Source organism: Dermacentor silvarum, chromosome 5 (genome assembly GCF_013339745.2).
Source record: "Dermacentor silvarum isolate Dsil-2018 chromosome 5, BIME_Dsil_1.4, whole genome shotgun sequence".
Classification (NCBI taxonomy): domain Eukaryota; kingdom Metazoa; phylum Arthropoda; class Arachnida; order Ixodida; family Ixodidae; genus Dermacentor; species Dermacentor silvarum.
Window position 1 is genome coordinate 179,753,124 of NC_051158.1, and position 26,561 is coordinate 179,779,684.

At 50.0% G+C, this 26,561-nt stretch overlaps 1 protein-coding gene across 1 annotated transcript in view; it reads left to right on the top strand.

Moving 5' to 3' along the window:
• The first annotated feature begins 4,327 nt into the window (after positions 1-4,327).
• LOC119454618 (E3 ubiquitin-protein ligase SIAH1A) overlaps positions 4,328-26,561 on the top strand; it is a 58,749-nt gene continuing 36,515 nt past the window's right edge. Inside the window, exons 1-3 of the mRNA XM_049666910.1 lie at positions 4,328-4,375; positions 6,457-6,695; positions 16,094-16,229. Coding sequence (XP_049522867.1) covers positions 6,458-6,695; positions 16,094-16,229 — 374 coding nt within the window. The 5' untranslated portion in view covers positions 4,328-4,375; position 6,457. The remainder of the gene's footprint in view (positions 4,376-6,456; positions 6,696-16,093; positions 16,230-26,561) is intronic.

A 26,561-nucleotide genomic window follows, 5' to 3' on the forward strand; every position in this document is an offset into this window, starting at 1 on the left:
GTCGCACGCACGAGGGAGTTCATACGGTGAGCAGTCGCCAGGAGCACTGCAGTGCTATCCTTGATAGGGTGCCTTGATGCCCGCGCGCATCGAGGCACTCTAATCATTGATAAAGTCAGTCATGACAGTGATCTTTCCATTTCCTGACTATTAGGGGAATGGCCACGCAGCGCTGCGGCATGGTTGTTCAGCGCAGGTGCTTCACTGAGGCGGCTATTAAGGCCACCGCTTTACCAACTGAAACGACGGGAGCAACGGTTGTCACTGCAAAATGGCTGTGCGGTATTCTAGGGTCCGTAGTGACGCAGCACAGTGAAAGTGCACCAGTTTACCTGCGTGCGCGAAGCCTCCGCGATGCATTGCAAGGAAGAGCGCGCTGCCCAGTGACACAATTCATCGCTTGTCATCGCTTGCCCAGTGAAGGTGCCTCTGTTCGCATGTATACGCAGAGTTGTTCTCTCCATTGTGCTTGCCGATTGTCTCTGCTGCTGAGCTAACAGCGATCGCAGATAGATATAGTAACGACAGCGCAGCAATCGCATTTTGGCGGATCATGGCTCCTGTGTGCAGTTAGGAAATTAAACTTTGAACGCAGGAAGGGGTTGCAACTATTAGTGTGCCGTGCTTGTGATGAAGAAATGTCATCGCACTGGGTTTAAAAAAGCGAGCGTTTCTCGGCGCTCACCGTGTTTGCGACACTGCAAATCCGATACACCACCGATGACAGAGCAGCCATCTCAAACAACAGCTGCGATATCTTCACGTTGGAAAACACTACGCACTGCTCAGCATCGTCATCCACCACGGCGCATCGACACCTTGCAAGCAGCTACAGTGTCGTTCCGATAATTATTTGCTGTGCGCTACGTCGCTACAATGCAGACAATGAACCATGTTGTGGCCCATCACAGCCTAAGAAGATCGATGCATAAGCCAGCGAAAGTCGCCGCTTTGTTTTAGATAGTGGTTCTCAGTACATCACCGATGACAGTGTGCTGTGCGTATTTTCTGTCGGCGGTCAAGATTGTTGATGCCTCTCAGTTCCGAACCACGTCGCTGTTGCCGCAAAATAAGTTGGGCGTGGCCCAACCATGGCGGGCGCACGCACAAGAGTTACAGGCCTCGCGCGGGGCGTGACGTATGGTTTTGATTGATACGCGAACTCGGGCCAAACTCGTACATCGCGAAACCCCCCTCGAGTTGAACTCGGGAACATGGTGGCGGCAGCAGCAGCCTGTGTAATCGCACCCAGCGGCAGCAAGCGTCAATATGACTGTCTGGACCCGTTCACCTACATGTCCGACGTAGAGTTTCAGCGTCATTTTTGCCTTTCCAAAACGTGAGTGCGCTGACTCTGTGACGAGTTAGGCGAAGGCCGTCGTCTGCGGAGATAGGGTGGCGGTCAAATTATGCTTTCCCAGCGTAGACTGGTGTGACTAGGCTGCGGAGGAATAGTTGGTGCGATCGCTTCGGCTCTCTCCTGTTTCAAGCAAGCTCGTCCACCGCGCCCCAGCCCCAGGCCAGGTCCGGCGTCGTCATCGGAGTACTGGAGCACCTGCGAGCACCTGGGGTTCAACCCGGACCAACCAACCTGCGCAGGCGAAGTAGTCACATTGAATTGCAAGACTAAGAATGGACGCCGGGCTGCCTTCCGGTGCCGAAATCAATTTTGGCAGGTCCACGGTACCGCTGCACGGCACGGGCAGAGAGGCGAAGGAAGTTACTGCGCCAACACGGACCGCCTCGGCCGTCCGAACGACCACCTCTCCAGGCGGCAAATGATTTGGCTCACGTACTGCGCGAGCAAAAGTGTAGACATATGAATGTTGAAAGAGACCGTAGACTTGTTTCCTCTATCGGAGCACGCCATCGCCGACTGGAGGAGCTACCCCCGTAAGGTCGCGAGGGACGAGCTGCTAGCGCGAGCTCCACTCGGTTGCCCCGGGAAGACAGCGCAAATTGACGAGTGCCTTCTTCGCGGCGAGCAAAAGTGCAATCGAGGCCGCCTAATGACGGGCGACAACGTTCCGCCGAGCCGCCAAAACTACGGTGTTGTTAAAGATGGTGGCCCATGGGTCTTCGGCATGGTCTGCGCGACCTGAGGGGTGCTGCTACTTTTCAAGGTCGACCGACGAAAGGCGGCGACGCTAGGCGCCATTATTGCAGCCAATGTTCAACCGGGGACCATTATTCATAGTGACGAATTGGCCGCATACAACTGTGTCCCAAATTCAGTGGATGCTAACGGGGCTATGCCTTAATCTGCATTGAGAGACAGTTAACCACAGCGTGCACTTAAATTTGTGGAAACCAACACGGGCATTCACACGCGAAAAATAGAAAGTTATTGTCAAAAAGTGAAGCGCCACCTCGTCAGCAGTGGGTACAGAGTAACTGCACTGATGCTGGAGTCCCACCTGGGATGAATGTGGTGGCACTCAACGGCCACGTGCGCTGCAAAGACCCTTTCTTGCGTTTGTTAGAAGCCATGGATCGCTGGGGCTACCCAGTATAAAGACTATTTCCTGCGGTTGTTAGAAGCCATCGTTCGGCGCTAGCCAGTATGAAGGTGCTCCACAATGTAAAAGAAAATAAAGCGTAGTTTTTTTATCTCTGCATGAGAGTTTTCCGACATTCCTGAGTGCTTACACGGTAAGCGCGCGGCAAACCACTTCTGCGCTAGCCGACGCTCCCTTCGTCTCGAACCCTTACTTTAGCTCGAGCAACGAGCGATCTGTTCAAAGCCCAGTGTAAAAATCAGGCGCACACCAATCTGTGCTCGGAAATAGGAGCGCAAGCACGTAGGGAGCCGCGCCAATTAAATCCAGAGGAAAGAAAAAGAGCAACGAGCGATCTGTTGAAAGCCCAGTGCGAAAACCAAGCGCACACCAATCTGTACTCGGAAATGCTAGCGCAAGCACGTAGCGAGCCGCGCCAATCCAATCCAGAGGAAGAGGAGGGCGAGCGTGCCCTCGTGGTATAACGCGAAACGATTAAACTACAAATTAGTCTAATACGCATTCAGTGTACAATTTGTAAACTTTAAGACACCTATACCCTACGGCAATGTGACTAATATCATTGTACTAAATGCATTTATTTGATAACTTGCTTGTGCCTCTAATGCACTCGGTGGAACGACAAACAAGTGAAAGAATGCACGACCATGCACCGACCGTATGATCACGTGAGCCCCAGTTTGTCGACCGCCCATATGGCAACGCCCAAGGGATGATGGCCACCCAGAGTTAATCTAGATAAACCAATGAAACTGGAGGTGTGCCGACAGACAAACTTTGTCTTGCTACCATTAGTTCTTTCATCTTGGGGCGTCGCTAGAGCTCGTGAAGATCCCGAGTTTCGCCAAACTCGGGGCATCCTGCATAGCACCCCTGGTGGTTATTTTTCGCAGGCATAAACAAATCCTTTCAAAAACGCTTCGTGCAGGACAGGAGGAGGAAAAAGCTTTATTTTAGGCCCGCACTAAGGCCCAGTAAAGAAGAGCGCTTGCTCCGTAAATCCCGCTGATGATCCGCCGAGTCTGAGTAAAGTCAATCACTCCAGGAAGTAGGGGGAGGGTAGGGGAAATAAGGAGAGGAAATGGCAGTGTTACATGAGTACAGGATGTGTTCTGTATTTGCCGTTATCTCCGGACAGCTGGGACAGTAAGCTGTGCTACGCCATCAGAAGTTGCAGAGCATGAGTGGGGGGTGAGGAGAGTGTTAGTCTGAACTTTGCGTAGGACATGTGCTTGTTCCGTGTTTTGTGAAGGGTGAGGGTGGGGTAAAATAGTGCGGTTTTCCCTGATGTTCTTGTACTGTGTGCAGGACAAGTTTGGTTCGGTGTTTATCAGGAGGCCCCGAAGCACTCTAGCGACAGCACGTGCGACAGCAGTTCGCGTTCGGGGATGAACGCGCCCCGCAACTTGGTATGCGGCAGAGTACACGTCCTTTGTGTCCGGTATAACATTCCGAGCGCAGGGGAGTAGCACCCACGTAAACGGGTGAAATAGCCAAATAAACATCTTTGGGTTAAGAACTTTGCACTGGACGTTGCTTGGCGTGTGATATAAATTGTTGAGCATGCTCCAAGCTTTGCCTCAGGAGTGCTTCTTAGTCCTAACTTTACGCCAAGATTGTTCAGTAAAAACATGTCTTCTCTTGTTTGGAGTCCTAAAAATTCGGGTGATCAACCAATGAGGCAGCGCTTTCCCGTATTTTTTACTGCACATACAGTAGCAAAGTTCACCACTGTCCTAATGTATATTTAGTCACGTGCACGGCTAGCGCCGAAGTGGAAGTTAGAAAAGAAGAAGACGGGGGCAACGAAGGTGACATCGCGGGAGCCAGCGCAGATACGGCGACGCAACAAAATCGTAAGCGTGAAACCTTCAAAGCTTTTAACGCGATAGCGTTTAGGGCCCCGTATCGGAGAAAATCCGGCATCGGCGTCGGCATTGGCGCCCGCGGCCGAGAAAGTCATCCCCAACCACGCAGGCCCTCCAAAAATATTTTAGCACTAAAGTTGCTCACACTTTGTCTTGCATTCTTTACAAAATTATTCCTCGGAATTTTGAGAGTGACAGCCCACAAACAACTGTCATGAAACAAAACACCCACAGCGCATGCCTCTTATGCTAAATCTTCTCAGGCTGAAATATCAAAGCTACTAACAATAAAAGAAGACCGGCACACGAAAAAGGCCGCGTTTTTACCACAAAGCGCGCCTTCGTGCATACATTCACCACCAGCGTTTCCCGGTAAACATTACGGTTACATAAGCTGCAGTTGCTGGGAAGCGTGAAAAACAGTCAAGGATCTTTGAATGCTACCGCGTTCCACTCTTCAAGGCGAAGCTTAAGCGTCCTCCAAATTTTTCTTACCATGTATAGTGCTCAGCGTTTGAACCGCGAAATTTGGAGCGCATAGCTGCCGGCCTTTTTCGCTATTAAAGTCGACCCTGGGCACACCGCGAGATGGATCGCGGTAAAAGATTAAAGCTATAATTTGAGGTGCGTTGTGCCTGATTTTGATCCCCCAGCAATCGCACACGGCGGCGCAAGATGCGCCGGCACCCACGCACTCCAAGTACCGCGTTTCAATTGTTGATCGCAGTGACCAAATGCCAACGTCCTATGAGGTGCACATGCATTCGGAATGCACGGAAGTTATGAAATTTGGAATAAAGCGTGAGATAATGTGCGAGCCACGCCTACGTTGTGCAAATAAGACGCAAACAATGTGTGTTGGTGATGATCCCACCGGAGAGTGCTTTGTGCGTTTGCTCGTACCATTGGTTATACATCACTGCTTCTGGTCGTTATAAAGGCACTGAACGGCCGTGCTGTCTAGAGTTGCCTGTCGGAACACAGAGTAACTCTAGTTCCGTCGAAGATCGCGGACACTGAAACAAAATTGCAGACTTTGTACAAACAACTACTGCTTTTTTTTCTGTGCAGCACGGTTGTCTCAAACAAGCTTTTGTCGAAAGTTGATAAATAGCTGCGCCACTGACCAAATCGAGACAAACCTCCTTGATCGAGACCTGCCATTCGGCCTCTTGAAAGAAAAAGAAAAAAAAAACTAACGACGTAGTGTGCTCTGGCCTACTGCTATTAACTTGCGGATAGGGAAAGGGTACGCAAAGATCCGATGAGGAATGATGATAAAATGTCGATGCACGATGGTGCCGGCCAGTTCAGATTTCGACTGATAGTACCAAGACACCGCAAAGTTATAACCATGATTGCCCAAGAAGCCAAAGGGTTGCATATATTTAAGAATGCTGCAAATAAAAAGCAAGCTAGTATTGCGGAAATGGCACTAGGCTAAACGCAAGAAAAAAAAATAGCGGGGCCTGACTGCGCATGCTCAGAACGCTATTTAATTTCAGTTTCGCGCGTAGCGAGCATCCGCTATTTTTCGAATTTGGCGGAGACGCTAAACGCTCGCTAAGTTTTTAGCGTTGCAAACATGGCGGCACGGTTGGAATTGACGGCTGCGGCTTCGTAGAATTCGTTTCGTCCTGCTGCCTTATCTCTATTAATGGGAGGGATTCTCGTGTGTGAGGACCACAAGCACGAAGAAAGCCTGTGCTTAACGCCTCAACGTTTATCAGGGACAGTGATCCTGCAACTTGTTTGACCTCGTAGCAGAAGGCCTGTTGCAGGCTTCCATTAGTAAACGAGATGGGAATAGAGTACAAGGCTGCATACAAACTTTGAACAAGTCTGTGCATCCTTCTTGATCACCTTTGTGCAAAATTGTGCTAGCGGTAGGGGCTAATATAAACGAGAAAGAATGGAAATTACGTCCATCTCTTCATTCATTGCCCTCGACCGGCTGTCTCAATAGCCTAAACCAGTTTAGCTTTCCGATACCTCAAGCTTCTCAAGTGCTTTTTCCACACGTATTGCGGAGGAAAAACTGAGCCTACTCTTGCTTGACGCACCGCCAGCATGGACCGCACCACGGGGCCACGCGATCCTGTCGAAACCAAAGGAGCAGCCTCCAAACATGGAGAAGTGCCCCCGCACAAACCTGCCTTCACCTCGGACAACTTGGCGGCGCTCTTCGAGTGCCCGGTGTGCCGCGACTACGCGCTGCCGCCAATTCAGCAGTGTGAAAACGGGCACCTCGTGTGTTCGTCTTGCAAGACAAAGACGCCCAGGTGTCCGATCTGCCGGCGTCCAAGAGGTGGGAATCTCGGCACTCCAGTGCAGTCTGCTGCATTTTCCTAATATGATGCATCGCGCGTGCAGTTTTTAAGCAAAGCTTTATAGGCTCACAAGTTTCGGCGGCGGTGGTAGTTGTGATGGTGGTGTCGCGCTGCAAAGTGGGCCGATCCTGGCGATTGTGCAGAAAGGGTCCTAGCTTAATGGCACATAACAGGGACAAGAAAGAAAGAAATGGAGAAAAAAGAAAAAAAAAATCACGTACGGCGCACACACGCATTGTACAAGCTACGCGTGTGATCACGGCTCACGTGACAGGCGGATCACGTCACAGGCGCGATACCAATCAGGTTCGTGTGTCGCGAGGAGGGACATGGAAGGAAAGCCGGTTGGCGGGCGCTCCTCCGGGCTTCCCTCGCCTCAGATCAGTTTCGGCGAACCTTGCCCGTTAAAACGTGGTTAGAAGAAAGAGGGATTCATGTGTCATAGGGAAGCAGATGCTTTCCGTGCAGCAAAGCTAAAACAATTGAACATGTTTTCATTGCTTGTAATTATGCGATATTTTTCTGGGATAGATAACAGAGAACTTTACATATACCCCTGAACCTTCATGGCATTCGTTATTTACCGCCTGAACGTGATTTCCAACAGATAGATGTCATCTTTTTACTCGGGCTCCATGCAGTATGGCGTAGTTAGTTGGCTTACACACACTGTGATGTTAAAAGCCGACCTGCGCATGAATACTTTGCGTAAATGGTTGTGAAAGTACGTGATGTGTATGAGATGATTGACTGTGATGAAGATATGATGTCAATGTTGGATGATTTAACGCAGATGATGATGATAAAAATGTATTTATTGCAGGTTGGCTCGAAGGTATATTATGTGGAATAGGAAGGGGAGAGTGGAGGAAAATTAGAGCCGTCCTAGAAGCTGCGTTTCCTTGGCGAAACCCAAGATCGAGTCCAGAATGGCGCTTTCGGAATCCGCCAATCCAGTTGCCGGCCTAATCCACTCCTCGTAGGACGACACTTGCACCGCCCTCAGGGTCCCGCTGCTTAGCGTAGCGCTGGCACTCCCACAACAAATGGGCTGCGGATGGTCGCGTGGCCACGCCGCAGTCAGGGCACCTGCGCGGCTCCTGGGGTGCTTCGCATTTCGGGCGATAGCGGTTACGTGGCGATGGCGGCCACGGCGGACGACGACGCGAACCGAAACGGCTATTGTAATGAGCCCATAACAGCTTACGCTGTAAATAACATGTCGCAGTTTCTCCCGAAAGGCGAAGCATCAATTGCGATAGCAACTTAGTAGAGGAGGATAGTAGAAGTAGTAAGGATAGTAGTTTTATTAGCTGTATAAACTTGTACATGCAGCAGCACCAGCAACGCGCAGAACTGTTGTCGACGCCGTCGCCGTTTTTCCTGCGTTCGCACCGAACGCGCGCTGCGTTTGGTGACTGTTGCCAGGGCCTCTTGGGGCGGCTTGGAGGTTTTCGACGAGATCAGAACGGGAAAATCGTCGAGTAGCGTCGGAAGTCTTTACTACCTTCTCGCCTCGCAAAGTTTTCATGTAAATACGCATTTGGTGCCGCGGCTAAACGTTGCCTCCCCTCCCTCCTTCCCTCCCTGCCGTCGCCCCATGGCATTTAACGCGACGGAAGAAGTCGCGTTTGCTGTATACATATGGTGATTCTAAAGGAGGAAAGAGACGCTTAATTCTGCAGCCCTTTAGGGAGCACGGCGCAGAACGCGCGTTTGTTCTCCGCAATTCATTCGCTCCCCGTGAATTCGCGCGTCCCTCGCGCCCTTGCAGCGCGCGGCGACGGTTTCGTCGCCGTTGACGTCATACGGAACTTCACAGCGACGGCGATGGCGACGCCGACGGCAGAAATCCGCTTTGAGTGTCCATATAATGGCTATCGCAATAAAATGTCAGTGCGAGCTTGTGACTCGCCGCTCCGAGCTCCAGCGCCGCCGCAGGCTTGGCCATTGCGCGCGCCGCAGCTCGGTCGCCGCCTGACCACGTGACTCCCCGCGCGCTTGTCTAAAGTCGCCCCCCCCCCCCCCCCCCCACACACACACACACACATTCAGCGCCTTTACTGGCGTCTCTTGCCGTTGCGGTTGTGGTTTGTCTTGAGAACGGCGTTTCGCCTTGGCGAAACGCCGAAACGCCAGAAAACGTAGCGAAAACACTGAATGTGGGGCGGCCTTAAGGGGAGCGCCGCGCTCGCCTTGTCAGTGCGAGCTTGGCGATGGATGTGAGCGAGGCGTTCTCTGAGCGTTGCGCGGGAGGCTTTGAGCCAACGTCGGCAAGCGGCGCTTGACCACCCCGCGGATATAGGGACCTTACATGCAACGCCGTTTTAGGGTGGTGACAGCCTTTGTAAGGGTACCTACCGCCGCCAGTTAAATTAGCGGGTTAAATCTGGGGCACAAAATGGCGAAAGACCAGCCGACATACCACATTTCTCGCAACCGTTTGTGACTTAAAATTAATTAACTTCTTTTAATAAACTTTGGCCTCAGCAGCCAAAACAAATGGCGCGTTTGAGCGCCGTACACGGCACGTCTACGTTTTAGTTAAACAGACTAGTAAGAACAGTCTTTATTGCAGCACACTTCGAAAAGCACCCTTTATATATTATGTACAACTGGAAGGCAACGACAATGTTTGATGCAGTTCACATTCTTGGCGTGAGATAATCCTACCACGAGCACGCCATCGTGCCTTATAACTTGTTGCTTTATATGTGCCGCATGACGTGCAATAGAAAAGTAAGTTTCATGTGTTAAAATAAAAGGAAAAGGCAACTAGTATAATAAAGATGTATGCAGGTTTCTTGTGCGCATTGGCGCAAAACTAAATTAAAGAAATATAATAGACCGCGTGCCAACATGAGTACATCAGAGCGTGACAAAAAAGGCAGAAAGACTGGGGACCAAAATGGCTACCCACCAAATTTGGCGGTAAATAGCGGTCAAATTGTTGGTGTTGTCACGTAGCGTCGGAGACTGAGGAATAGCGAGCCGTTCGGCTCGCACAACGCCGGAAGCGGAATCACAACCGTAGACAAAGGCAGGCTTTGGACGAAAAAAAAAAAAAACAAGCTTTCGCTTTGCATACCCAGGGTTAGCTGAGCTAAGCCGCAGTAATTTTTTAAGCACATCTCGGAAAACACATCGGCGTTATTCGTAGCACGCCCAAAAGACTTGTGTAATGAGAGAATAAGAGATATCGCTGTAGGAATAAAACGTAGTGTGCATTCTGGCAATACACTCATTGGGGGAAAGGCTGCAATACCGAAAGATTGCCCTTTCGAATGGGTCTATTAGTGAACGTAATCACCCTTTTCTATTGGTGTAACGCGGTGAATTATAGACACAAGAAAACGTCTATAAGGGTGCAATTTTCCATAGCGTGTACTCTACCACCTGTGTACTAAGTCGGTATTTTGCGTTCGTAAGCGTCCTGTCATTTTCATATGTCATGTTATATGCGCTATATATGTCATTTTATATATGTTATATATATATATATATATATATATATATATATATAGTTACCTTTTCACCACTTTCATTTCCCTTTTCTTCATTAATTTCTACATTCCAACTTCAACTACACTTAATTTCCCCGATGCTTTCCTTGGCTTCGTTGTCTATTGGCTTTATGTGGTTATGACTAATAAAATCGAGCCCCTCGGTTCCCATTCTTACGTATTTCATTACGAGGGTCTCGACTCTGGCAGCCTTGATGTCATTAGGTAGCATGCGAAGGTTTATTACCCACGTGCCTGCTCTCCCAAGATCACGTCTATCGTGACGCCATCGGGCCATAAAGGATGTTCCACATCCGACCACCATGGTTCTGACTTGGCTGGCTAACACTCCTTGGGCTAGATCTAGTAAACATAAATACCCAAATTAGTGGACGAATTGATGGCCGTCGCCGTAGCACAATTGGTAGTGCAACGCACGCGTAATGCGGAGGTTGCGGGTTCGGCTCCCGCCGGAGACAAGTTATGTTTTCGTCCACTTTCATTTCCCTTTTCTTCATTAATCTCTACATTGCACTTTCAACTACACTTAATTTCCCCGATGCTTTCCTTGGCTTCGTTGTCTGTTGGCGTTATGTTGTTATGATTAACATAATCGAGCCCCTCGGTTCTCATTCTTCTTCGTATATATATATATATATATATATATATATATATTGTAGTGAAGAAGAGGGACGATGCAGTGGGGAATCCTTACCAGCGCTGTCGAGTGGGTCAGGCTCTCCAGCGCATCGCTCGGACTACGCCGCTCGCGCTCGCGGTTCCCTGAACTAATCGAACGGTCAGCCCTAACGCTTGCGTGCAATAAACGCCTTTACAAGTGGTGGAGAGTGCTACGCTCGAACGTATCCTGTAGCTTCGATCCCGTACCCTCCCTTCAACCATGTCTCAGGACGCATCTCAGCTGACGACACAGGAAACGCCTCCTACACCCTCCGTCGTGTGCTCTCGTCTACCTCGCCACAAGGATCCTCCTGTTTTCATCGCCACAGACGACAACGACGTGGAGGACTGGGTGTCCACGTACGAGCGAGTAAGCGTCATCAATAAATGGGACGATGCCTCGAAACTAAGCAACCTGCTCTTTTACCTCGCCGGCGTGCAAAGCCTCTGGTAGAACAACCACGAGACGGAAATTCTTACATGGTCCGCGTTCAGGACCTCGTTAATAGCTGTGTTTGGTCATCCTGCTGCGCGCAAGGTGCGAGCAGAATCCCGCTTGCGAGAACCAGCCCAACAGCCAGGAGAGTCCTTCACTAGCTATATCGAAGATATCCTGGACTTGTGTAATCGCGTGCACGCGACGATGTCGGAATCAGACAAAATCAGAAACGTCATGAAGGGAATCGAGGACGCCGCTTTCAACATGCTGCTCGCCAAGAACCCAATCCGTCACAGAGATTGTTACGTTATGGCAAAGTTACGAGGAGCTATGCAGGCAGCGCTCATTGACTCGTCGGTCTACCTCACGGGACGAACACATCGCTGGTCTGGCTACCACATTCGACCATACCGCACTGCTTGCGGAAATGAAGGCATTCATTCTGGAGGAAGTAGCGCGCCAACTCTCCTTGGTATCCTTCGCTCAGCCGCCGCATGTGCCACAGCCCGCTTCGACTATCGTGCCTCCGCTCCGCCGCGCCATCGAGCAAGAAATCGCCGACATATTGCCCGACCAACGCCACCATGTTCCTGCGCCTGTGCCACTGAGCTACACCGAGGTCGTGGCTCCACCCCAACAGTCCCTGGCACCAGCACCGCTCAGCTACGCTGAAGTCGTCGCGAGGCCCCACCCACTCTCTGCGCCTGTGCCCCTCACTTATGCCGACGTCGTGGCTAGGCCACCAGTGCAGCCCGCTATACAGTCATATCACCAGCCACTCCATACAGGGCGTGCTCCGACGTGGGCGGGACCAGCCACAGCGAACCGGTGGCGTACGTCTGTCAACCGGCCTATATGATTTGCCTGCGGCTACGCCGGTCTCTGTATTCGTGTGCAGCCGCCCAGCGTCGCATCATCCATGCCAAACCGTTCGCCCCGCCCATCTTACGACCCACCTTCCGGTGTGTCGCCGACATACCGCCCGGCGCCGAACACCCGCCGTTCCCCATCTTCACGCCGGCGCTCGTTATCGCCGATGCGACCTCATGCCGTTCCTGGGGATGAGGAAAACTAACAGTCGCAGTCCAAGAGGCAAGGGCTGTGGCAACGTCGAAGTGCACAAGTCCTCATTGCAGCCCATTAAATGTGATAGACGTGCTTGTCGACGGTGTCCGCGCGTCTGCACTCGTTGACACAGGAGCAGCCGTATCTGTTATGGACGCTACACTTTGCCGCTTACTTCGGAAAGTCACGACGCCCCTGCCCGGACTATCCCTTAGCACAGCCAGTGCTCAGCATATTCGACCCTTGGCGTCTTGCACTGCTCGTGTAGAAATTCAGGACGTTGTCTACGCCATAGAATTCTTCATCCTTTCCTCCTGCTCTCACGATGTCATCCTCGGCTGGGATTGTCTCTCGCGGCACAATGCCGTTATCGATTGCGCACGGGCCGAAATAGAGCTATCGCCGCTGCTAGATTTGACGCCCACTGACGCTCCGCCGCTTTCCAGGAAGCTGATTGTCGAAGCCGACACTCAGGTTGCTCCCAACGCCTCAGTGATCGTGTCCATGCACTGCAGTGGCCTCTCGGACGCCATTGCATTACTTTCGCCGTCTGGCCGTTTCCTCGCGCGGAAGCGCCTGTTGCTACCGTTTGCGACCATGGACATCATCAAGGGCACTAGCACAATTTTCGTTTGTAACCTGTGCCCATACCCTGTCATTCTGCTCTGAGGAGAATGTGTTGGTACCGTGTAAGCCATCGACGACGTGCAAGTTATCGACGTGCCCGACTACCCGAATTGCGCCACCTACCGTACGCTCAGTGCTGTTTCTACATCTGACGCATTGCCCAGAGATGTATTTGGTTCTTCCATCGCTGGAACCCTTACAGCGGCCCAGCGTTCCCAGCTGCTGTCCCTCTTGGAAGAATTTCGTTCGTCTTTCGACGTGGGGCAAGCTTCCTTGGGTCGGACTTCAACTGTGACGCACCACATCGACACTGGCTCTCACCCACCATTGCGACGACGCCCGTATCGCGTTTCTGCCAACGAACGTCGTGTTATTAACGAGCAAGTCGACGACATGCTTCGGCGCGAAGTAATTCGACTCTCGAAAAGTCCATGGGCTTCTCCTGTCGTACTTGTTACAAAGAAGGACGGCTCCGTAAGGTTTTGCGTCGATTATCGCCGGCTTAACAAGATCACTCGCAAGGACGTCTATCCCCTGCCACGCATAGACGACGCAATTGACTGCCTGCAAGGAGCCGAGTTCTTTTCATCTCTGGATTTGCGCTCCGAGTATTGGCAAGTGCCTATGGAAGAAGTCGATCGACTGAAAACAGCTTTTATCACGCCCAACGGCTTGTACGAGTTTGACGTCATACCTTTTGGACTCTATAATGCGCCCGCGACATTCGAGCGCATGATGGACACAGTTCTGCGAAGCTTAAAGTGGCACACATGTTTGTGCTATCTTGACGACATTGTAGTTTTCGCGCCCGACTTCCCCACGCACCTCGAACGCCTACGGCGTGTTTTGACGTGTTTATCGAACGCCGGCTTAGAATTAAACATAAAGAAGTGCCGATTTGCTGCACGGCAACTCACGATGCTTGGCTATGTCGTATCCAAGGACGGAATTCTCCCCGACCCCGACAAACTTAGCGCCGTTGCCGAATTTCCCAAGCCAACGTCCATCAAAGAATTGCGCAGTTTCATCGGTCTATGCTCATATTCAGACGCATCATTCTGAATTTCGCCGCCATCATGTCGCCCCTGACGAAGCTCCTAGGGAGCAACGGGTGGTCACCTCACCTCGTGGTCATCAGGGTGCGACGAGGCGTTCACGAGTCTTCGTCGTTTGATGACTCCCCCCCCCCCCCCCCCCCAATTTTGCGCCACTACGACCCGACAGCACCTACAGTGGTCCACACAGATGCCAGCGGTGTTGGCCTTGGCGCTGTCCTCGCGCAACGCAAGCAAGGTGTCCTGAGTATGTCGTCGCTTATGCCAGCCGAACGCTTACGAAAGCCGAGAACAATTACACCGTGACAGAAAAAGAATGTCTCGCGATCATCTGGGCTCTTACTAAGTTCCGGTCATATTTGTATGGCCGCCCATTTGATGTCATCACGGACCACCACGCACTATGTTGGCTGGCGTCATTGAAAGATCCGTCCGGTCGTCTTGCACGTTGGGCACTTCGTCTGCAAGACTACGACGTCCGCGTACTCTACCACAGCGGGCGACACCACTCGAACACCGATGCCCTCTCGCGCTCTCCCTTGGCTAACAACAATATATCTCAGTTGACTGTGTCTTCCATTGACTTTCCCACCATCGCTTCCGAGCAGCGCAAGGACCCCTGGATTGCGTCGATTATAGGCTGGCTCTCTGATCCATCGACCAGGCCACATAACCGCACGTTGCGCCGTCAAGCTCACCATTTCGCCATTCGCGACGACCTGCTTCACCGGCGCAATTACAGCTCCGACGGCCGCCAGTGGTTGTTAGTAGTGCCTCGCAGCCTGCGTTCCGAAATATGCGCAGCTTTCCACGCCGATCCCCAGTGTGCCCACTCTGGCGTTTTCAAGACTCACCAGCGCCTTCAACAGCGGTACTACTGGCGAGGGATGTACAGCTACGTTGAAAAGTTCGTACGCTCTTTTCCCGATTGCCAGCGCCGGAAATCTTCACCCCGCCTCTCTCCAGCTGAGCTGCAACCTTTACCTTGCCCCACCCAGCCCTTTGGGCGCGTCGGTATAGATTTGTACGGGCCCCTTCTCATGACATCGACTGGAAACCGCTGGGCCATTGTGGCAGTTGACCACCTTACGCGATACGCTGAAACTGCGGCGCTTCCGGCAGCTACAGCGCGCGACGTTGCCTCCTTCCTGCTTCGTCGATTCATCCTACATCATGGGCCACCCCAGGAGCTGCTCAGTGACCGCGGACGTGCCTTCCTCTCCGAAGTAGTTGAAGCTATTCTCAAAGGGTGCCACGTTGTTCATCGCACAACGGCGTACCATACTCAAACCAATGGACTCACATATATATATATATATATATATATATATATATATATATCTTATATATTATATATATATATATATATAATCTGTGTGTTTGCGTGTGTGTTACATTGTACATTATATTTAAAATTATGATCGATGTTAGGCGCGGTGTTTTATTTAGATCATACAAGATTTTGTTTAATATCACCCTTGGCAAGTAGCATACTGCCAATTGTAGCTAGCTGTGAGTTGGAAGGGTGTACTCACTTGGAAAGAACTTTCACGATGACAGCAATTTCGAGATAATTCCTGAAGTGCCCGACAAAACACATGAGCGTTCCAGTTAAACTTGCGCTTCAGTGGATAAATTGGCCCCAGGTGGTAAACGAAGTAGAAGTGTTTTAACACGTTTCATGGCGCATTCATCTAAACCCGGGCGATCTTTACAAGTCGTTCCAAGAGGATATGCCTTGCACACTCACCCAAGTCGCAAGTTGCAATATGTGCTGTGAATGAAATGTATAAAAAGATAAATTAGTAAATTGTGTTCTTTAGTAGATTATGCGTAATGTCTGCCGCTTGGACTGGAATCAGGCTTTCTCCAACAGACGAATTTTTAACTTTCTGTATCATGTAAAGAAAACCCCGTAAATGTGATGTCATACGGAAAGTGTCGTTTAGGAAGTTGTTTTCAACTTCTCTGTTCGTTCAACTCGCCTTCCGCCGTTTTATTTTTAGGGAAAGCTATCCGGAACTTGGCGATGGACAAATTGGCGCACATGATATCATTTCCGTGCAAATACCGTCTCACGGGTTGCTCCACGGTGCTCCCGCTCTCAGCAAAGCTAAAGCACGAGAAGGTCTGCGAATACGGGTACGCCTACACTTTTTAGTTATACCTCAAGCTTGCTCATTTTTCTCGCACATACACACACAGTGTTTTTCGTAACTTAATTTTCTGCAGTGAGAAACCGCGACAACAATTTCGTTAAATTGCAACGTGAGCAAACGAATTGGAGAGAAGTGTGTGCATTTAAACAGATGTCCAATTTTGATAGTCATGAGTTTGACCGCCAATTTTGATAGTCATGATTTTGACCGCCTTCTGCTTTAATCCACGTGGACGCAAACTTAAGGATTAACATGAGTGTCCGTTTGTTCGAATGCTTGTTAGCTTCTTCGCGTCTAACATGGTATAAATATGGGCTTGTCGGTACGTAATCATCGTATTGAATAACGCAGAAAAAATAGACACGAGACGGACATGGACGTTTCCTTCTAACTTTCACTGTAGTTGCCTGTGTGCCTTGCATTTGTTTCGTTTGAAGTATAAATTGCTACATTATCATGAACGCTTTCTTTATATTTTTAATATAGTTATTTGCCTCTGTGGAAACCGTGCCAGAACCTTAATTCTAGCCGGAACTGAATCTGAATGCCGAACCGATGCTCTTACAACGTAGCTGAACCCGCACGGAAGCTGAACCGAAAATAAGTAATCAGATTCCACGCACTGTGGGAATCAATATTTCGCGGTAATGTTTACGGCCGTAGGACAGTCGAGATGTAATGTTTAATATTACCTTGCGTCCACAAACTGTTTTTGTCTACGTAGTACACAGAACACACAGCGATACGCCTTTGCTCTAGGCGTTGTTGTGCGCCATTGTTCGTAGCCTGCGGAAAAGTTAGCACTGTCATTCTCTCGCACAGGCGCATCGCATCCTGGCTGAAGTGTTGATTTTTTAGACAGCCGCTTGCGTGTTGTCGTCATGACGCTGTGGTGCTTGAGTACGACTTTGCGTCGGCACGCAGTTTGCGTCGGCACTTCAGTTGCTCGTATATACAAACTTGGACGGTGTTTGTTTTACAGAAATAGCAGAATCGAGCCACATCATACCTTGAAATAAAATTTTACGTTTGTCGGCCGCAGTTGCCATATCTAGTCATAGCTTTTTTTTTTTTTTATCGAAGCAACCCCAAACGAAGCTTGCTTTCTGAAGGTGCCTTTCCATTCTCCCGAGATCATCCCATGTGTGCAAGCTGCCACGAGCAATGAGGGGCTGTTATTCACCCGTTCCGTCAGGGCCCCGGCTTGACGCATTTTCTCTCTCCTTTTTCTATCGTACTCTCTGCCCTCAGGGCTGTTGCACGTGTGTACAAAGGAAACTTTTGAGGGGGTTCGGCACATAATTGAAGCGTCCGAGGGAATTGTGTCGATGGTCGGTAGTACCACAGGGAATTGCGACAACGACCATGAAATCCGGAGGGCATTGTGGCGTCACCCACAAAGTTCTCGATGCGTCGAAGGGATCACAGAGGCCTCTTCAGCATCCGTTCCATATGCATTATAGACGTTTTTAACCCACCTCCGACTCGGTGTGCAAAGCAACGACAGCAGCAACAGCAGCAGCAGTAGCAGTGGAACAGTTGAGGGTAGAGGTAGAGAAAGCTTTAAAGAAAAAAAAATCATGAGTCATTGCACTCTGTGAAGGCGGATGAACAGCGAAGCGGTTTAGCACACGACACTGAGGTGGAACAGAGTTTTGAACAAAGGTACGAGCACATTTATTGTCTTTATCGGTTGTCATCGTGAAGATATATGTACGCACACAGATTCTCATAGCACCTCTGTTATAATTATATTAATTCCATCACAATTGCGTATAGTCTGAAATCCCGAGGAGCAACGTGCCTACGAAGAGTGACGGCAGGAACAGAGGCGAAAATGCAATCGTCGCCGGTGGGCGGCGAACACCACCGATGAAGATCGTGCGCAAAACGGCAAGTGAACGGAAACTTGTATGTCTGCTTGTCTATATACAGTCGCGAGGACGACGGGACCGCCACCCCGAGGAGCCGCAGGAAACTAGGCACGCATGATGTTTCGACAGCACCACCACCACGGGAGAGCAGAAGGAAATGAAACTAGATACACAAGCGCCTTGAACACCGACAAAGATAGGGTGTGGCGAACGTAGACATAGCCGACGCGGGTCGACCATTTGGGCTCCATTCGATCGTAGTATCTGCTCTTACCCTTGTGATTGGGACCTCTTTGGGTCCCAGTTGTGACAAGGGTATATCAAGGGCGTGTTACAGGTCCCGGAGCCCACTAACCGGAGTCCACAGGTCTACGTTCCATCACACTTGGACCCCTTCTGCACGATCGCCGGTATCGCCCCACGAGAGCGGAGTTTTTGTTCGCACACATGAAAACTTCACGGAACCCTAGCCATAAACGGCTTCCCTGTCAAAAAAATTGAAGCACGCTTAAGTTTCGCTTTTAAGAGTGAAACACGATAGCATTGAAAGATCTCTGAGTGCTTCTCACAATTTCCGGCAACTGCAGCTTGTGTAACTGTAATGTTTACCGGTTTACCGGGACTGTGACGGCGAAAGCAGTGCAAGAAGGCAGACTGTCTGGTAGAAACGCGGCCTCTTGCGGGGACCGATCCCGGAGGTATTGCACAGCCGCGCCAAAGAAATTACATCAGTTTCAGGTTTCTGTTAATATTTCGCACTTTCAATATTTCACTATGAGAAGAATTCATATAAAAGGCATGCGCTGTCGGTGTTTTGTTTCACGACATTTTTTTGTGGGCTGCGATTCCCAAAATTCTGAGGAAAAACAATGTCAAGAATGTGAGACAAGGCATGAGCAACTTTAATGATAGAATAGTGTGACAACTATAAACCGAATATACGCAATTTTCGCTCACGGACAACTAAGCTGACGTTGACACTTAAGGGTTGTTGAAGTCATTAACAGGTCCATCTCACCCGGGAGCGGCATCACCTAGGGAGAAGAAGTTCCTCGAAGTGTGGGCTCGCCCTGCTGTGATTTTTGATGAGTCAGGTGGAAAGCTTTCCATTAAGTTGTGATGCATGTTTCTAAGGTCACTCGACTGGACAGCATGCGCCAGTCGATCCACGTGTTTCCGTTCGCCTCAGTGGAACACAGAGTTGGAACTGGTGCTGTCGCAACAGAGTGCGCTGCGCCGCGGACGGCTTCTGTTGTCTCCATGGTTGTTTGCCTTGACACCTTTTCCGTCGAGGCAATCCAGGGATCTGATGGGCTTGTGTCCCTGACGACCGACATGGCTGTTTGTGTGAAGCGCGAAATAGCACGGTGTGCGCCGCTCCACAGCGGCCCCCTTGTCCGGGAAGGACCGTTGGCCCAAACCAAAGCCCCCCACCCAGTCAGCCCGGGTAGGGGGGGGGGGGGGTGCCGGGGTCAATGTACCGAATGATGCTGGGTTGATGAGTACATGTACGCTCTGGGGCGCGGTACCTACGGGTGCCAAGTCCCCTTCCCATATGACAACGGAACAAGTCTAGAACTGCCTTCTACGATGAGTTTCGAAGACCTCAAGAAAGTTTTGAGCGACCACCTGTCCCCGAAGCCGTCCGTCATCGGAGAATGGGCCAAGTTTCACCGGAGGTGTCAACGAGAAGGCAAGTCCTTATCTAGTTATGTTGCCGAGCTTCGTAAACTGTCGCAAACGTGCGAGTTTGGAAGAGCCCTTGACGAGTCCCTTCGGGACGGCTTCGTGTGCGGCCTGCTACGAGAAGACATTCAGCGAGTGGTTTTCACGGAAGATAGCAAGCTTACGTTCCAGAAAGCGGTGGAGCGGGCTCTTGCAATGGAAGCGGCTAAGAAGAGTGCTGCTGAGGCACGCGGCACCAACGCCGCGGTTGGCCATGTCCACGAGGTGCAAGCTGAGGCGAAGAAAACATACTGCTTTCGCTGTGGTTCGCCAGAACACATGAGTGAAACATGCTCTCACTTGGACGCAACCTGTTTCAGTTGCAACAAAAAAGGGCATATCCAGAGAGCCTGCCGAAGTAGTGGTAAGACTTTTTCTAAGAAAAAGCAGATGAAACAGAATGTGAAGATACTGACGGTTGTGATGCGGAAAGCTTAGACCCTTAGTTTAAACGGCGTGTCGGCAGCTCAGCGCGAGCCTTTCACCGTACAGATGACCATCGACGGCGTCTTGGTGAACATGGAGCTAGACACGGGAGCCGCTGTTTCCGTCAGGTCAAAGACGCAGTTTCGTCAGCTCTTTCCTTCGGCTGTACCGGAGCCTACTACAGCTAAACTTCGTACCTACACAGGAGCACTGGTGCGACCTCAGGGAGTCTCTTCGGTCAACTTGCCGCACGGCGACCATTCTGCAATTATTCCGCTCTACGTCGTAGACCACAAGGGTCCTCCTCTACTGGGCCGGGAGTGGCTCCACGCCGTCCGACTGAAGTGGGCGAAACTCTGGAACCTGAACAACGTTATAAGGTCAGACACTCCTTCTCATATCAGCGTAAAAAATAGGCTTGACGCATTGCTGGCGAAGTACCAACCTCCTTTTAAAGACGAGTTAGGCACGATAACGGAAGAGCGCGCCGAACTTTTTCTTAAACCTGATATGAAGCCGAGATTCCTAAAAGCCAGGAATGTTCCGTTCGCGTTGCAAAAAACTTTCGACGCTGAATTGGCTAAAATGGAACAACTGGGAATTATATCGCCGGTTACGACGTCAGAATACGCTACGCCTGCGGTACCCGTAATCAAGCAAAATGGTAGCATACGGATTTGCGGCGATTGCAAGACGACCGTTAACCTGTGCCTTGATGTCGATCGCTACCCATAACCGAAGGTGGACGACCTGTTCACAGCCTTGTCGGGAGGTAAGCATTTCTCGAAGATTGATCTAAACCGGGCCTATCAGCAAGTGGTCATGTCTGAGTCGTCAAAACAATACCTGACGTTGAATACGCAGAAAGGATCGTTTGCTTTTAATCGACTCGCGTTTGGAATTTCGTCCGCACCTGGGATTTTCCAAAGAATAATCGACACCATGCTGAAGGGCTTACACGGGGTTTACTGCTACCTAGACGACATTCTGGTGACCGGTAAAAAAATGTCACAGTTTCGCCCTAAGGGCGAAGCAATGAATGCGATAGCAATACAGCAATGTCATACGAAGTAAGGTGAGCGGCTTTGGTAGCAATATGAATTGTAGTAAACATGAGCTGATTAAGTAAGCAGGTGTGCTGCGGCGTAAGTAGACCGACATGAAGAGAGACTCGACGACCACGAGAAGGCGCGTGTGAAACGGTGGTGTTGATGAGAAGCGCTTCCCGTGGGCAACGCGTGCGAAGGGACACACCTGTAGCGCTGCACTGCCGATCCGGGCAGCATTGCGTGTGTAGCGTGCGTTGGAAAATGTGGCCCGACTATTACGAACTGAATGAACAAGCGTGGTGTGAGCGCGCACAAACACGAAGAGATCACACTGAATGACAGCAGACAACGACTGTCAAAACGCTGGCAGCAAGCATACGCCGCAGCGGGCGAAGGTAGGTGCGGTCTATCGCTTCAACGGAAACTGAGCGGCGAATGCCGTGTGGAGATAAGAGACGGTGCGAGCGAGCGACGAGCGCGGTTGTTGGCAGAGAAGTGCGCCCCCCCCCCCCCCTTGCTCCCTCCGGTGCTGGCTTCCTGCTTCCTTGCTTGCGCGTGAGAGATTGAGTGCGTTCGCTCTCCGTGATAGCGCGCGTTCCCGCACGCTTCCTCTCGGGCATACGGCGCGCGGCGAAGATTTTATCTATAGGGAACCTCACGGCGACGGCAACGGCGACGACGACGGCGACGACGACGGCGACGACGACGGCAGAAATCCGGTTCAAGTGTCCATATAATTGCTATCGCAATAAAATGACGAAGCGCATTTCATCAATCTGGAGGCTGTGTTAAAACGACGTCTTGAGAGAGGCGTTCTCGTCAAGACAGACAAGTGTTCGTATTTCCTACAGGACCTTCGCTACATCGGACACAGAATAAGCGCACCAGGCATCTCGGCAACGAGGGAGAAGGTTGACGCACTCCTCAAGGCTCCAGCCCCTAAAGACAGGCATCAGCTGCAGTCGTTCCTGGGAGTTGTCAATTTCTACGGAAAGTTCCTTCCTAGCCTAGCAACCGTGGCGCAACCATTTTTCAGGATGCTACGGAAAAACGCCCCGTGGTGCTGGTATGAGCGTTGCCAGGAAGCGTCCAGCAAGAGAAAGAGCTTGTTGGCCTCTCCGCCGACTTTGGCACACTACGACCCGTGCAAACCGTTGCAGCTATCACGCGACGCATCGCATTATGGCTTAGGCGCGTTTCTTATGTTTTGGATGATGGCAGCACAAAGCCAATCCCTTTCGCATCTCATTCCTTGGCCGATGACGAAAAGAAATACAGCCAGCTTGAGAAAGAGGCCCTTGCAATATTATTTGGCGTTAAGAAGTTTCATTTCTACGTTTACGGTCGTTCGTTCACGTTAGTCACCGACCATTAACCGCTTTAAACAATCTTGGGCCCAACAACCGGTATTCCGACTATCGCAGCAGCGCGTTTGCAGCGCTGGGCTGTCACATCGTCATCTTACCGGTATTCGCTTATCTTCAGAAAATCAAGCGAGAATGCTGAAGCCGATTTCAGTTCGCGCTTGCCGCTATCAATGGTGAAAGACGAAACACAAGAAAGAGGGGAAACTTTTTATTCATTGCGGTTGCAATCGATGCCAGTTTCAAGTTAGGACATTGCTCGAACAACAGCTCGGGACCCTTTGCTTTGTAACGTGATAGATTTCATAAATGTGGGGTGGGCGGCGTCTGTGAATCAGAAATATTTGAAGCCTTTTTTTGACAGAAGCAACGAGCTCACAGTTCACCAAGGCTGCATCATGTTAGGGATGCTAGTGATCGTGCCGGCTAAGTTGCGCAACTTGCTGCTGGACGAACTCCACGGAGGGCACCCAGGCATCGTGCGCAGCAAGCAATTGGCGGGCGCAGCTACGTGTGGTGGCCGTCCATCGAGGCGGACCTCGAGCATCGTGTCAAGGCCTGCGCATAGAGAAAGGAATTCAAGAGGGGACACTCCCATAGGGCCCAGCGGCCGAATTGACTGCAGCGTGCCAAGTGGTCGGCATCAATCACTTCCGGTTTCGGTTTTGGGCGCGCGTATTTTGATCGCAAGCTAGCACGCCGGCTGCGCCCCCCCCCCTCATTTTTTTTTTTGCTCTTCGTGCAGAATCGGTTTATTATTTAGTAAAAATGATTGCGAGCCATCTCGTAAAGTCTCATCGAATTTGTGCCACGTGCAATTTCAAAAAGTAGAGGCAAGACCTTTTGTGCAATGAGGAAATATTTGTTTTGCTCTATATAAAAGCTCGTTCCGCGCTTTTTGTGCTTTCATCCCATAGAGAAACATACTACGTAAAGAGCGGACACTCCCGTAGGGCCTTGCGGCCCAGCTACTGCACTGCTACCAGCGCGACCAGCGGCTGGTCAGACCGTCAATTTTGTCTTCCGAGATTCGGGACGCCTGGTTTGGCTCTGTTTTGGTTTCGGTTTTGACAGCAGCGCTTTTCAATATGATTTACCTAGCTGTTTAAGTGTTCAACTACGTTGTCTTTAGTGAAGCTCCGGTGTTGTGTTTTTGGCATAAACAGGCGTATAAACTAGCAGATCTCAATCTTTTTACTAAACAAAAACAACCAAGGTTGTCGATGTACCATGCAAAACGGAATTTGCTCATGCGAACATCATAAAATCATGCGGTCACAGATTTTGTTGTTTTGTTCTCACTTTTTTGCCGTTCTTCTGAATTACACACAACAGGAAGCAGTAGTGGCACACTACAAAATGCTTTATTTTTCCTTGTTTACAAGCGTACTACCAAGATCCTATTGGACACAACTGATTTCAGTACATATCCTTAAAATTGCAGGTAAAGAGCAGGCAGAACAACAAGAATGGTTTAGCAATGACGGCAACGCGTTATGTACAGCCCACGCTTACGAACCAGCCTCGGTGGGCGCCGATGCATATATTGTATGCTACGCACGCAAAAATACTCTCCATCAGCATCAATAAACATCTCTTTAACAATGTTTAACGCAAACAACTGCAAATTCTTAGTGCAGACAAAAGGATGCCGCAGCAGCGAACGGGCGTGTTGAACGCGCGGCGAGGTGGGCGTATCCAGCGGCACATGGCCGGAGCAGCCGGCGCAGCATCAACGTTTCTATGGAGACGGGACACCACAGAGGGGACGTCATAGAGAAATATATGACGCGTCGATGCAGCCCGCTGGAGGCATGATAACCTGTCTATCTTTGAAGCGAAGTGGAAGCGCTTGTCGCTACGCCATCTCGCGGGTGGTCAGACCCTCAATTGCTCGGCCGCGAAACAGCCCTTGTGGCCACTCTTTACGTAGTATGTTTCTCTATGATTGACCTGTGGCTAGGTAAGGCAAGGAAAATAAGTCGCGAAGCTTAAGTTCATTTATACGGAAAACGTTTTAGTTTTCGCGGCAAAGAATTTAAAAATAAATCAATGCCTGTTACCTAATTTCACTTCTTTTTTCGATGCTCGCGGCAGCTAACGTTCGGCATCAAAAGTATAGCGTGACGTATGGTGACGTGTTTCCTGTTGCCAGTTTTTGCCGAGTGTACCCTCTTGTTGAATTTCTATCTCTATGGCCTGCGTAAGTTGTCAAGAACAATGTTGCGAGCAGTGGAAAGCGCCCTGCATCCTTGGTCTTGGCCGACAGCACCATGGTAGCGCGTACATATAGATTTTGCTGGCCCCTTTTTGCACGCAATGTTTCTTGTAGTCGTGGACGCGCACTCCAAGTGGCCGGAAGTGTTTGTTATGTGCTCGACTACGTGGGATGCTACAGTTGATTGAGAGAGCTGTTTGCGCGGTTTCGTTTCCCAGAAACCGTTGTCACTGATAACAGCCCCCAGTTCACTGCCGAAGAGTTCAAGCTTTTTGTAAAAGAATTGGGCTGTCGTCTCATGCTTACAGCGCCATATAATCCCAGCTCAAACGGGCTTGCAGAGCGTTTTATTCAGACACCTAAAAACGCTCTTCATAAATCTAGTGGAGCGGACACATTACATCTGAGGCTTCGTTCACAAGTTTTTGCTTACCTATCGCAACTCGCCCCTTGCGACAACAAATGAGTCACGAGCAAACTTGGTACTAGGCCGACGGCTGCGAAATCGACTCGGTGTTGTCAAGCGAGCGGTGGGGGAAGGGTTGCATATAAGCAACGTAAAAACGCCTGTGTACCGCGCATTGGGTGTACGTTAAAGAACCCCAGGCGGTCAAAATTAGTTTGAAAGCCCTCACTACGGTGTACCTCATGACCATGTTGTTGCTTTGGCGTGCAACAACCCTCAACTGAATCGCCGTTTCTGTTGAAGCTGCCAATTGGCCTGTGAAGCCAGTTCCTTATACCATCCCTAGATAAACCGCAAAAAACACATGCCCAACCCTTACAAAAAAATTGTTGAAAAGTTGTTGAAAAGTCGTTGGTCAATGTCAACAAATATCATTGAAAGCACATTGAGGCTTTGTTGAAACATTATTGAGGAAATTGTTGACAGGTGCTGAAAATTGGCCCGTGACATTTTGTTGGAACATCATTGGGTCGTTTCAATTCGAGAAGTCATTGATGGATTGTTGAAACCATGCTGAATTCCAATATTGAAAGCCCATTGAAGAACTGTTGAAGATGTGTTGCATGTCAATATTGAAAACCTGTTGAGACATTGTTGAAATATGTTGAATGCCAATATTGAAACCCAATTGACATAATGTTGGAACTGTGTTGAATGTCAATATTGAAACCCCATTGAAATATTATTGGAGCAGTATTGAACAACAATATTGAAAACCTCATTGAGATATTATTGAAGCATTGCTGAACATCAATATTGAAACCCCATTGAAGTATTCTTGGATGAGCATTAAACGTCAATATTGCTTGATGGAGTCAAATGGTGCTACGTATCAGAAACGGGACACAAGAGGAAGAACACAGACAACACACACGCTAGGCGCCAAACGTGTGTGTTCTCTGTGTTCTTCCTCTTGTGTCCTGTTTCTGATGCACTAGGCCTTTTGCCTCCATTATATTATACCAACAAGCCCAACGTGCAATGTTAGTCAATAGTGGAACACCATTTAAATATTATTGGAGCAGTGTTGAACGTCACTATTGAAATCACTTGAGAGCCCACTGAAATATGCTGTTTGGTGAGTAGTGTTGAAAACTGCACTAGACTTTTCTTTATATACCGCTGAGCTACGTTGAGTCTCATAGCATTACCATTGATGCCATATTGATGTGGTCCCTGCATACTAGAGGACC